Here is a 13,803-nt window from a genome sequence, read left to right as displayed (position 1 = left end):
CCATTTAACAGTTTGACAAAAATTAAAAAGCCTGACAATTCCAAGCGTCAGTGAGGCTGTGGAGCAAGAATAACTCCCTGCTGGCAGTGTAAATGGATACAGCCTCACCTGGCATCACCTGGTAAGGTTAATCATATGCCCACCCTGTGACGGACACAGTGATTCCCTTCATAGGTATATATTACAGCAACATCTCAAAGTGTTGTCCATGGACTCCTGGGGGTCCCTGAGACCGTTTCAGGGGGTCCACAAGGGCAAACCTAATTTCATATTCATAGATTATTGCCCTTCACCATGTTGACATTTGTACCAATGCATAATAGAATGATGGGTAAAATTGCTGCCACCTTAGCCTGAATCGAGACAGAGTCACCAAATGACACCAGTGGCCATTGTGTTCTTCACTACCACACACTCACAGTAAAAGAAAAAAAGTGAGTGTGACTAAGAATGTCCTTGAGGACACAAAACTTTTCAGTTTTATTAAATCTCAACACTTGAGTACATGTCTTTTTCATGTTCTATGTGACAAAATGGGAGTGCAGTTGTCCCTCGGTATCTTTGGGGTGGGAATGGTTCCACCTTCCCCCTCAGATACCAAAATCAGAGGATGCTCAAGTTCCATATGTAAAATGGCGTAGTATTTGCATAAACCTGTGCACATCCTCCCGTGTACTTTAAATCATCTCTAGATTACTTATAATACCTAATACAATGTAAATACTATGTAAGTAGTTGCTTGGGTGAGCAGTAAATTCAAGTTTTGCTATTTAGAACTTTCTGGAGTTTTAATTTTTTCTAATATTTTTGATCTGAGGCTGGTGGAATCTGCAGTTGCAGAACCTACAGATACGAAGGGAGGACTGTAGACATAGGCACTTCTGCTGCACACAGAGTTTTGATGGTGGTCTTGCGGAAAAGCACTGGTGTGACTGACTTGTGAGCTGAACTTTACTCATGGAGCACTGTTTTTACCTGAAAGAAGGACTGACCCATTATGGTTACTCAGACTTCAGTATTTGGTTGATATTTCCTTGAAAATCAACAAAATGAGCCTGTAACTTCAAGGAAAACAACTGATAGTATTCGTTTCCAAGGATAAAATTCAAGTTTTCAAGAGAAAATTGGGAACTTATAAAACATGTATCTGCCTGTGGAGCTTGACAGCTTCCCAATACTTAAGAACTTTTTGGGTGATATCAGTAGTGAATATATATAATGAATATCATTTAAAAATATCATATAATGAAACATGCCAACATTCAGAAGGTCTGCTTGATTCAGTGAACCCATATTTTCCAAATGGACAATATATGTCACAAAATCCTGCATGGGCAAAAAGATCCATTCAAGATGCAAGATGGACCAATGAATTTTAAAGTGATAGAGTTTATTTTCAGATTCCAAATTGCAGTTGATCTTAAAAAATTACCCCTTGTTGAGTTTTAGGGTACTATCAAAGAAGAATATTCACAATTATCTGAAAAGGCTGTAATATATGCCTCTCTTTTCCAACTACATATTTGTGTGAGGATGGATTTTAAACCCAAATAATGTTAGGTCAAGAGATTGAATGCAGAAGTAGATTGAGAGAATTCAACTGCCTTCTATTGTCAGTCATTAAAGAGATTTGTAAAAATACTGTAAAACAATATCACTCTTATCATTAATTTTTTTTATTCTGGAAAATAGAGTTATTTTTCATAAAACTTACATTAACATATAATGAGTTATGATTTTTGAATAAATAAATATTTAAAAAAGTTATTGGCTTTAATGGCTAATAGAATAAATACCGGTAGATAGTATTAGTACATAATCAAAAGTTCTTTGGGGTCCTCCATAATTTTTAAGAGTGAAAAAGGCATCTTGAGACCAAAACATTTGAGAACTGGTGCCCTAGAAAAAATGTACCCACATACATTAGAAATGTGTAAGAATGTTCATAGCAGCAATATCTACAATAGCCAAGAGTCTGGAAACAACACAAAAATGTTCATCTACAGTAGAGTGGGTAAAGAAATGTCACGTGCAATCTTGATGTATTTCACAATAAAAAATAATACTTGGAAAGGGCCAACCCCTCAAACAAAACAAAACAGAACAACAAACAACTCAATAAGAGTAGCAAAGTCTCCTTTCCACTCTTCTCCCAGCTCCATGCTGGGCTCCCCAGAGTAACCAGTATTCCTAGAAATTGTCCACACGCATGTGCAAGGGGATATGTATCATGCACCCTCCTATCTGTTGTTGTTACACAGATGGTCACATACTCTTTGCCACTGCTCTTCACTTTACTCTCTTTTCTCAACAATGGACCTTTGGTGATTATTCCATTCTTACAGTCGCTCTTATTCTAATAGTTGCATAGCATTCTACGTATGGATGTATTATAATGTTTAATCAAGTCCCTGTGGATGGTAAGGTAGTTTGCTTCCAGCCTTTGGTCATAAAGCACAGAAAGATATCCCAAATATCTTTGTGCATACATCTTTGTGTACATGTGTGTGTATATCTGCAGGGTAAATTGTTAGGTGTGGAAAGTTGGGGTCCAGAGTGTATATTTCAAGTGTTGATGCTATTGCCATGCTGCTCTCCAAAGTGGCTGTGCCAATTTTACCCCTTACCAGCCGTGTATGAGACGGTCCCTTTCCCTGCACATACACACCCATAATGTTTAATCTTTGCTTATCCGAGAGGTGAAATGCAATTGCATATTCAGTTTTCTCTTCTTTTATTAGGTGCCAGGGCAGAAGACAGGACATTTCCAGTTCTGGTTCGGATTTAACTCTTTGATAAGCACCAGGCTAACTGTTGGTTGGGCTCTGAGAGAGAGGGGCAGGCTCTGAAATTCCACCTTCAGAGGGAAGAGCATGCCCTTAACTTCCCTGGGCAGCTGGCACCAGCCCGCGTCACCCCGGGTGGCCGCTAGAGGGCATCAGCGCCCACCGCAAAGCACCGGGAGGGCACATGGGGTCTTGGAGCGGGCCCGTGGGAACCTCTACCCTCTAACCCACCCAGGGCTTCTGCTCCTCGACCGCCACTCCGCCCTCGCTGGGTGGGTGACCCGGCCAGGCTCATCCCGCCCTCCCAGGCTTCCCCAGGACTCAGGGCTGCTGGGGTGTGATGGCCTTGGGCTAGGGGCATGGGTGGAGTGGGCACGACCCCTCCAAGCCCATCTGCCCTTGGTCCCTCCGAAGATTGCTCAGCTGATGCTCCGGGGATCCCCCAGAGGGACCGGTGAGTAGGGGTCACTGCTGGGACAGTCCGTCCAAGGGCCTTCTACCTTTGTGCTGGCCAGAGGGTCCTTGTTCACAAAAGCCTGGACAAATTCCTCAGGTCCAATGTGTTGTAGCTGTTCCTGCACCAGAGACAGAAAAGGAGTTGGGAAAATGGGAAATGTATGGGGAAGGGATGCTCCCTGGGGGCCTGGCATGGGCCCAGCTGCCCTTCTCACTGGGCCTCTACAGCCCAGTTCTGGGTTGTCACAGAGCTTAGCACCATCTTGAAGGGGGCAGCCCCTCCTTTCCCATGCTCAGGGGCTGCTGTATTTCATGGGGGCAGGGGTCAATGTCTCCATAGGGAGTGCTTGTAGGGTGTGATACCTAGGAAACCAGGTTCGAAATCGGGTAATTGAAATGACCTGCTCCCTCCAGGGTAGGCCTGGTGGCTAAGAGCATGGGGTCTGGGTCAGAATTGAATCCTGGCTCTGTACCTTCTGCTGTGTGACTTCTGGCAAGTCACTTAAACACTCTGGCTTTAGCTTCATCAACTGTGAAAAGACAATAATAATAGCACCTATCTGGTAAGGTGGTGGGAAGATGAGATAGTGCACGTAACTCTTGAATATAATGCCTGGAAACCAGTAAGGGTGCCATAAATGATGGAGGTTTAAAAGAAAAGAACCCTACTCCCCAGCTTCCCTTCTCTCTGGGGCAGGCCCCTTTGGCCTCTGCATCTACAAGGAGCCCAATATACTGGAGGTTAGACCAGGGCATCCCTTTCACACACAGGAAGGCCTGTCTGCACTTCTCTGGAAAGCTGGGGTGGGTACAGTGTGACTGTGTGAGTCCTGGATGGGGAAAACCGAGGCCCGGGTGGGGAAGGCCTTGGATGTGGGAGGATCATGCATCAGGTGGTGTCAGAGCCAGGATCTGAGCCTAGTTCCTCTGTCCCAGGCCTGGACTCTCAGGCAGGCCAGAGGTCAAAGTTGGGCAGGGCTGGTACCTCCAGCCTTCCTGTTCCTCGCCCCAGGTGTGGTGAGAGACTGCTCCAGAATCAGGGTCCTCTGGAGATGCCTGGGTGGCCCTGATGTGATGGGCTCAGGCCCTGGGTTAGGCTGAGACCAGGTGGGGTACAAGACGGGGAGTTGGGGGGTGGCCGGCTATTTTCAGTGTTCCAGGCTCTGGGTCTGAGTGGAGGGCGGTGTGGGTCTGCTCACCAGCTCTATGTGGGTCAGCTGCTGAGCCAGTGTGTAGGGGTCACTGCAGATGCTGAGGAGCTCCCTGTGGATAGAGGCTGGAGGCTTGTTCCTGTAGGAGATGGGCTTGTCAGTGCCCAGCAGGCTTTCCGGCCCCTGGCCCAGAGCTGCCAACTTCTGGTGCAGAGCCTGCAGGAGCTGATGCATCCTCTTTCGGTATGCCTAGAGGAGGGTAGAGAGAGGGTGCTCAGGCCTGGAAACCTGTCGCCGCATATCTAATAGCTGAGGCAGGCAGGCTCCCCAGCTGTCAGGGATGGGCTGCTCCTAGGTGTGCCTGCACCTCCCCCACCCTGAAATAGGACCCAATCCAGGGCAGGCTGGGTTTGGGACCTACAGTCAAGGCTGGCTGGGGAGAAGGCTGCAGGATCACCAGTGGGAGCCAAGAAGAGCACACATTAGGGAGAGTGGCTGGGTGCAAGCCCCCTCAGCTGTCTGGGGAGAGGGGCAGCGTGGGGTGGGGACTGCCAGGGGGTGGAGGGTTAGAGGAGGGTGATGTGGAATGGGCCCTGCCCTGGGTGCTAGTCTTTTGCTTGGCTTCAGTGGGGGTCCCCTCCTGTCTCCCAGGCCTAGCTTAGAGAGGCTTTCCCTGACCAGCCTTGCTGTTCATCCTCTGCCCCTGGCACTCTGTCTCCAGCTCACCTTGTGTGACTTCCTTATGGGACCCCTGCAGGAGATGATTGGGGTTGTTTACTCCCCTGCAGAATGACAGCTCGGCAGGGGCAGGGAAGTCTGCGTTAACCTCTCTGTGTCATAGCTCTAGGCATGCAGTGGACACTTGATAAGCATTTACTGTACCGACAGAGCCCCTCACCATGCAGCTCAGATGCTGGGCTTGGTGCAGGGACCACTCTCCCACCCCATGGGGAAACTGATTATTGCCCCTCAGAGACCCCTATTTCCAAGGAAGGTGCATCAGATTAGCTGGGTTTACTGAGCAAGTGGTCCACACATTCCCAAAGGTTTGGTCAGTAGCCCACAGAACAGGCCCCCGACTGGTCAGCAAATGGCTCCCCCAGAGGTGGATTCAACCCCCTTGAGCCAGGAGCTGGCCTGGAAGTGGCAGTGGGCATCTGGGGCCTGGACTCCTGCCAACAACAAGGTGTCAGGAAGATAGGTATCCAGCGGGGCCTGGTCCCAGAGGCCTCAGAAGAAGGTTGTGGATAGTCAGTACTGCCAGGTAATTTCAGATAGAAAAAGTGCACATTCTTCATGCACACAAACCCAGAGGCATTTTGCAGGTGGGGCGTAGGGTGTAGGGCTTGCCTGGGGGACCTCAGTGTTTCCTCAAGTCTCTGATGGGGCTCAAAGGAGCACTGAGGTCCAGCATTGTTGGTGCCCAGAGCTCTGGTGATGGAGGTGGCATCCCAGCCCCTTATGAAAGTGCTTCTCTGTGGAGTGTCAGGGCAGCTGTGGTAGAGCCCTCAGGACACAGGAAACCCGAACCCAAGCCCAAACCCTAACACTAACCCTAACTCCCAGAGCCGTGGGGGGCCCACCCAGAAGGCACCCATGGGTTAGCTGGGCAGTGTGTGGGTAAACTGAGGTCCAAGTCTTCCCTTTGTCGCCAGTGGAAGGAACAACCCGTCTCAGCTTTGCTGTATCCAAAAGTGTGGTCAGCACACATGCTGCCTCCCAGGTCTTCATTTGAGTGCCAGGAAGATGGTGAGTTAGGTCCAGTCAGAGCCAGCCCCGGTGACACAGTCACTGGTGATTCCCGACACCTCCACCAGCCCCCCACCTCTCTCTGCTACCCAGCCCAGAGGTGGCTACACTGGCTGTTGAGATCCCGCATTTCCCACTCAACCCTCCACCATCCCATCTGCCTCCTCTCCTGTCACCAGACTAACTCTCACTGGCACCAAGGACCTCCTGTCATGAAAGCCAGGGGCTGTTTCTCAGGCAGCATCTGCCTCAGCTCCCCAGTTTCTCCTGCCTTGGGCTGTTTGTAGGCTTGTCTGTCTGCACTGTGATTGCATGCTGGGTTCCGCCTGCCTCTGTCTATTCCTCTTTTCACCATCCTCTGTACTTCATTCCTGGGTTTTCTGGTTCATGTGCAGAGTGTCGTTTAGTATTCGTGTGCAGACAAGCTTCTCTTCTGATCTCCAGAGCCATGTGGGCAAGGGGCCACCTGGACCTGGTGCATGCAAGAAGTCATGCTCTCCTCTCCAGGGCTGCCTCTTCCACCTGCATCCCTGTCCGCTGAACGGAGCACTGGCATCAGGCACCGGGACGTGGAGCCATCCTCAAACCACCTTCTCCCTCAGGCCCTCCAGGCCATCACCAACCCTCTTGATTTTGCTTTCTTCCATTTCCATGCTTGTCGTCCACCACAGTGTATGTGGTCCAGGCCATAGTCATTTCCCTGGTGGCTGCAGTGGCCTCCTCAGTGGACCCCATGCATTCACGCCAACCTCTCTCCATTCCACCCTGTAGCAAGAGTGTTCTGTTCAAAATGCACATTTGACCACTGCACGCTTCTTCCCTAAATTGCCTCCCTGCTTTTGCAAAGACAAAAAACCTGACATGGCTGGGAGGCCCTGAGGTCAGCTCTGGGCATGCTCAATGGCCTCCATGTAGCCCTTGCTCCTCTTTTTTGTGCTCCAGACACAGACCACTCCCCGATCCCTTTGACCCCTTGTCCCTCCTGCCCCATGACCCAGGCAGGACCTGTACAGCCTTCTCCCTCCAGCTCCATGCCCTTCCTTCACAGCCCTTGTCCAATCCTCTCTCTGGAGGTCACTCTTTGCTGGTCCCCAGCATGAACAGGAGGGGCCCACACATATTTGCTGATTAGATAAAACTGGCCTTCACCTGCTTCTAGACAGTCAGCCTCTCCAAGGCAGACTTCAGAGCTCTACTGAAGTCAAGGATGCAGTGCATCTGTGGCTACAGTTTGATAGAACCAGGCACTGGCCCTATTTTTAAAAATATGCAGACAATTTAGCAGGACTTGTTTCTATTGAACCAATATTCACTCCAAACAATTGCCATTGCTTGCGTGCTAATTCATTTACAAATTTTCCTTTAGTGTTAACCTCAAGCTTATCTGTTGATTTTTTCCTGAATCTTCTGTTCCCCCTCTGAATGTGGGGAAGGTATTTGACCTTCTCTTTGACCTCCTCTCATTCTCTCACTGATTTCTACACCTTGTGGACACCGTCTGGGAGATCTCAGTGAATCCAGGCAGGCCCAGGGACCTACCACTGAGAACGCCAGTGTGTTTGTTCCTTGTCACTGTCAGGAGCCCACATTCGAGCGCCAGGGTGCACCCAGCATGGCTCAGCTCCTCCCCAGTGGCTCGTCCGTGAGCTGGGAGGATGGGGACTGGACTGTCATTCTCACAGAGCTGCCTGCTGCATGCACGGAGCCGAGTGTGAGTGTAGAGGTCGCCATCCAAGCGTGGCCTGGGTGGTGGCCAGGGCTCTCCAGGTGCCTCCAAGTTCTCTTGGACCGAGCGTTTCGTGATTAGGATCCATTTCCATCCAGACGAGTACGGGCCCCTGTTTTCTGAAGTTCCTGAAAGCTCCCACCTGAGCCAGCCTGCGGCTGATGTCCAATGGGCTTAGCCCACCTGCACAGGCAGGAGTTCTGCACCCACTGCCAGCTCGTTCTCTGAGTCAGCTGTCCACCACCTTTGCCCTTGGCGGGAGCTAGTAGACAGCCATGTGAGTGGGAGAGCAAGGCCAGAGTGAGGAAGGCTGCCTGTACAGTCAGCCTCCTCTGGCCAGCCCAGTGGGTGTGGCCAAGGCACTGCTGTCCTCCTGTCCTGTCTCCCTCACCAGGGCTGTGACCCTCTAGGCCTTCCTGTGATCCCCCAGTCTCCCTCAGTCTCGGCATTGGTCTTTGAGCTGTAACTGCTGAGCCCAACCTACCAGGATGGGAGCCGAGGGTGGACTGGAGCAGCACAGAACCCACAGTCATAGAGAATGGCCTTCCCAGAGCCGCTCCAGCCCCTTGTTCCCGGTTACTGAGAGGTGGTGGGGAGCACAGTGAGGATATGAGGCTTCCAGGAAATGGCAGGGGGGCAGGAAGAAAGAGAAAGGTGTCACCTTTCACAGCCACTTTGATGGGGAAGCCCCACTCCTTCCTGGCCCTGTACCACCTCCTCCACGTTCCTGAGCAGCATTGTTCTCCTCACAGCCCTTTGAGGGAGGGCTTATCATCTTCCCTCTTACAGAAATTAATTTAAGTTCCAGAGAGGTTAAGTAACTTGCCCAAAGACACGCAGTTCTGAAAACACTTGTGTTCATCTCTGTATTATGTACAACACTTTATATCATCCTATCTTGATCCTATCTCTGTGTAAGAAATCTTTTACAAGATGATTCTGAAATGTTTTTGGAGCAAAAGGTATAATGCCTATGATTTAAAAACATAATTTGGAGGGAGGGGAAGTGTGTGAGGGGATAGAAGAAACAAGTTTGGCAAAATGTTGATAATTGTTGAAGCTAGGCTATGAGCACACAGGAGTTCATGGTTACTATTATCTATGTTTGTATATGTTTGAAATGTTCCATAACAAAAGTTTCAAAAAAGTTAAAAATAATCCCCATGTGCCTGAACTTTGGAAAGAATTTGTTCCTCATCATAGCTCACATTTACCAAGTGCTGAAGTACGAGCACATGTGACTTCAGGGCCTTTGCCGCAGACCTGTGTGGTGGGAGCAGTTATCGTCTCTGTTTGACTGATGAAGAAACTGAAGTTCAGAGAGGGGAAGCACCTTGCCCAAAGTCACAGAGCTGTGGTTTCTGAGCTGGGATCTGAGCGCAGAAGGTCTGACACTGACTCATGTTCTGAGTGCTGTGGGCCCTGCCTCATCAGTTTGGTTCAGGGCTCACCAGCTCCTTTCCCAGCTGAGACTGTGCCTGTGCTGGGAGGGGAGCAGCCTGCAGTCTACCCGCAGCATCCAGGGGAGGGAAACCAGCACCTACAGGACATCCCCTTGGAGCAGGTGCTTTCTGGGGAAGGGCAACTTGGGGATTACAAAGACACATGGGGCACCCCTGGCCTGAGCCTGGGTGTGTGGCATGGAGACTAGGGAATCCCAGGTCCAGTTCTCACCACTCAGCACACCTAATTGGATTCCAAGGGAAGGAATGAGAAATGCCCCAAATGAGTTATTTCTGCTTTGAAAATCCACACCTGGTGGATGACTGCTTTCTATAGCCCATTCATAGGTCTTGGCTGTATATTATTTTCATCTACTGGGTAGTTAGAAAAGATTTCCCGGCACAGTCTTGACAGATTTTTTGAGGGCTCAGTGAGGAGGCACTGCTTCTCAAGGAAACAAGCCCAGGACTTATACCCATCCCACGCCACCGTGGCCAGAATGGCAGGGTCTGCCTCTGAAATTGCTCTGCCAATGGCAGAGGCAGGCCTGATAAGGGCAGATAATCCATCTTGTCAATGGCTTAGACCTCACCTGCTTGAAGGCCTACTGTGGCAGAGGAAAGAGATAAAGCAGAGGACTGGGCTCTCATCTCACTACATACCCTCTGCTCCATCCATCCATCCATCCATCCATCCATCCATCTACCGTCCCTGCAACCATCTATTTCCCACCCATCTGTTACTGCCCACCTCCCCTTTTATACAGTCACCCACCCACAGATCCATCAATTCACTTATCTATCCTTCCTCCCTCCAGTCTAACATTTGCCCTCATCCATCCATTCATCCATCCATCCACCATTCATCCATCCATCCATCACCATCAATCCACCATCCATCCATTCATACATAATCCACCGTCCATCCGCTCACCCACCCATCCATCCATCCACCATCCGTCCATCCATCCATCCATCCATCCATCCACCCACCCACCTTCCCATCCATGTTCTCACCGACCCACCCATACCCCCACACACCCATCCACCTACCCATTCACTCACCCTCCCATCCATCTAGTCATCCATCTACCCACTCATCTAGCTATCATTTCTACCTTTCTCCTCCACTTCTTTCCATCAATCTCTCCACATCCACTTAGCCCATAAATCTCCCTGCCTACCCAACTTCCCAAACATCTTTCTTTCCCCCTCGACTCATCCATCAAAGTAGCCAACTATGTACCAAGCCGGTCAGTCAGCATCTCCCCTTCCTGCTTCATCCTCCTGATCCATACAATCATTGAGCCTTCCCTGAGTCTCCTTTCTGCTGCAACCTAAGCCAAGTGTTATAATCCCCAGATGGATCAGGGGATGCAAAGGAGGAGGAGGAGATGACCCTCATCTCACCGAGCTCTCAGAACAACTAACTTGCTGGCTATGTGAAATGACCTCAGGGCAGGGCATCCCTTTCTGAGCCTCAGTTAGGCCTTGGACTTTACAGCTTCCTGGTGCCCAGCCTGCCTTGGCAGTTCTCCTTTGGCTCTGGCTGGCTCTGTGTTCAGACCCACTGTGGGGCATGTCACTAGCTGTCAGCTTGCCGCATTCAGTCTCCTCCCAAGGCAAGCAACGTGCACTCCCCCTCAGTGTTCTCACCCTAATCCTGGGAGGTAGGGAGTAGGGAGTTTTGTTCCTCTTTCACCTTTAAGTGCCTTCCCCAGAGTAATGCAGCTGGGAGAGCAGGGCAGGGTGTGGGGCGCAGAGGCACCAGATGCCCAATACACTGGCTGCCTCCCAAGCTACTGGGGAAGAGGGTTCTGCCAGGCCAGCCTAATGGGTCATTGACCTATGGCCCGACCACGCAGCCACAAGAGCCCTTCACTTGCCATCTGATGCCACTGATGAGAGCAGGACAGGAGAAAGGTCAAGAGACCAGGCCTGGAACCAGAGGCCTGCTCTCCCTGCCAGCTCTGCAGTGCCTGATTCTCTGATGGGGCAGAAAGGGGCTGATTTTAGAGGGGCTGCAGTGTGCTGGTGGGGAGATGAGGACCCTGAGGCCATCCCAGGAACAGGCTCAGATCTGGGGTGTGAGGGTGTAGACAAGGTGAAGAGAATCCCGCTTGGCTCGCCCACCTCGTCACAGGGGGCGATGCGGCCCACCACATCCTTCAGGTGACTGATGGTCGACTCCTCCTGGAAGTCCCGAGGGAACGTCTCTGTCCACTCGGCCAACAACTGCAGCAGTTTGGGGCCAAACTTCCGGACCTGGGCCTGCAAGGCAATCCGAGGGTCGTCTGCATTTGGTGAGGGTTGCTTGGGAGGTGGGGGTCACAGCAGCCACTGTCTCAGCCACTCACTGCGCGTCTGGGCTGTCCGAGGGGCAGCAGCAATGGCCGAGGTGGGGTGGGCCTCGTGCCTACTTTGTGCCAGGAGACAGAGACGGGACATGGGGATGGGGGCTGACCACAGCAGAGCAGAGGGGGACAGACACACGTTTGGAATGGGGGTCATCTCTTGTTTGTAACTGCCAGTCGTCCCATCTCCCTTTCTGTGGTGACAGCATCTGTTTTCCTGTGGGGTCTCCCTCTCCATCCTTCCCAGCTGATACCTGACCCAGGGCTCCAGGAGTGTGCCCAGATCAGTGCTGGCCAATCAGGGCATGGCACACCCCCATCATGCACCGTGACTGGCTCACAGAGGGGCATGTGGCCTAAGCTAAGCCAATGAGATTGGGGCTTTTATTTATCAGGATCCTCTTTCCACAGGATTGGGAAGGGTAGACCATGACCCTGGAGCCGTGGAGGCCATCAGTCACCGTGCAGAGAACCTGCCTGAGCAAGAGTGAGACTGGCCAGAGGAAAACAAAGCAAGGGGTCTTAGGGAGAAAGACCACGTTTTAATGGTGTTTTAGTCCCTGGAGCCAGTGGTAGCTTGAGACTTTGCAGTTATATGAGCCACTAAAGTCCCTTTGCCTTAGGCCAGTTGAAACTGGGTTTCTATCACTGGACAGCGGAACCCTACTGACACATGTATAAATAGACAGTTGTAGCCCATGGGATATGGCAAGGGACAGAGGAAAGGATACGGGGAACCGAGGGAAGGCTGAGCCAACAGTGGACCCGCAGAAGAAGAAAGGGTGGAACAGAGGGTGCTGGGGGCAGGGAGACCAGCAGGCACAGCAGGGCCATCCCAGGCCACAGATGGGGATCTATTCATGGGGCTCTGGGGGCCCAGGTTTGGGCTGTGTGAGCTCAAGGCTCCCCTAGGGCATTGGAAAACAGCACTGGGGTTAAAGGTTCTGACTCTGTCCCTTCTGGCTCTGGGCTTCAGACAAGTCAGAAACCCCTGTGGGCTCCTTGTCAGGAGAACGGGAGCAATTGCTGCCTCTCCAAGATGTTGATTCACAAGTGCATGTCAGGGGAGACCCAGTACACTCGGAGGCCCCCGGCCCTGCCCTGCCTCTCACCTTGTCCAGCACTGGCTTGTCCAGCTGCTGCTGCTCGATGCACAAGTGGCAGACCCGGGCCAGGAGCTCCTGGGGCTCGATGAAGAGGCGGGAGCTCAGCAGGAAGGTAAAGATGTAGGCTTTCTGGGGGGATACGGGAGAAAGGCAGCCTGTGCTCACAAGGGCATGGAAGGACGTGCCTCCCAGCCTACTCCACCCCCAGGCCCAGCCAGCCCCAGCTCTGCTGTCTCCCCCATGCCTGGTGGAAGAGAGCCCAGTCTGCTACCCCTCCTCCCCACTGGGTGGATCACCCACCTCAGGGTAGTAGTCAGCTTTGGGCACCAGCTGCTCGATCAGGGTGTCCAGGGAGGCTGAGGATGGAGCTCCATCCAGGAAGGGCTGCCCGGCCTGCTCACCATCTGTGGGCTCAGGGTGGGGTGGGCCGAGGCTGCCTGGAGGGACCATGTCGGAGGTGCTCAGTGTCCGGGGCATGCCTACCTGCAATGGCAAGGGGCATTTGGACCTGCTGGTCCCCCGGGATCCTGGCTGGGCAGGCCCTGCCTCCCATAGGCTCTTCTGTGCCCACCTGAGCCCAGTGATCACCTCCTGGGAGGGCTGCCAGGGAGGGATCCCCCCACCCCATAGCCACTGCATCCCCAGGAATCATCTCTTTTCCATTATCATTCCTAGACATTTAGGGACTGACTGTTTCCAGTATCCACTCCTACTCGCAGTGAAGGTTGTTTTTGACCAGGCTTAGACAATCAACGTATTTGCCCTGCTGCTGGCCACAAGAATGAGTCTGGGGGGGACCTGACCCAAACTAGAGGGCTCAGATGCAATCCTAGAACTTCTGTGGCACTTGAAAGCTCTTTCCCCTGGGTTCCTGAGCAGTGGAATGGCACGGTTGGGACCATCCTGTCCCTCAAGGAGCCAGGAAAGTGACACATTCCTGAGTTCAGTGGGTGAGGCCCTGGATCCTGCTGTGCCCGAAGCTGCTCTGTGGACTGCTCCATTACATGAGTCTGTTTGAGTTTCTCTCAGCTGC

The 13,803-nt window shown here is 51.9% G+C and overlaps 1 protein-coding gene across 2 annotated transcripts in view; it reads right to left on the bottom strand.

Annotated features, from left to right (window-relative positions):
- Positions 1 to 13,247, bottom strand: part of RASGEF1C (RasGEF domain family member 1C) — a 32,036-nt gene extending 18,789 nt beyond the window's left edge. Inside the window, exons 1-5 of one of the 2 annotated variants that reach the window (XM_065873980.1) lie at positions 13,071 to 13,247; positions 12,777 to 12,899; positions 11,444 to 11,581; positions 4,442 to 4,642; positions 3,287 to 3,361 (exon numbers count right to left, since the gene is read on the bottom strand). In XM_065873980.1, coding sequence (XP_065730052.1) covers positions 3,287 to 3,361; positions 4,442 to 4,642; positions 11,444 to 11,581; positions 12,777 to 12,899; positions 13,071 to 13,247 — 714 coding nt within the window. The remainder of the gene's footprint in view (positions 1 to 3,286; positions 3,362 to 4,441; positions 4,643 to 11,443; positions 11,582 to 12,776; positions 12,900 to 13,070) is intronic. The other variant, XM_065873981.1, reaches the window with a different exon arrangement.
- Between the last annotated feature and the right edge of the window lie 556 nt (positions 13,248 to 13,803).

The sequence above is a fragment of the Phocoena phocoena genome, chromosome 3 (genome assembly GCF_963924675.1).
Source record: "Phocoena phocoena chromosome 3, mPhoPho1.1, whole genome shotgun sequence".
NCBI classification, from domain to species: Eukaryota; Metazoa; Chordata; class Mammalia; order Artiodactyla; family Phocoenidae; genus Phocoena; species Phocoena phocoena.
The sequence above is the reverse complement of the archived record's forward strand: the minus strand, read 5'-3'. Positions and strand labels throughout refer to the sequence as shown.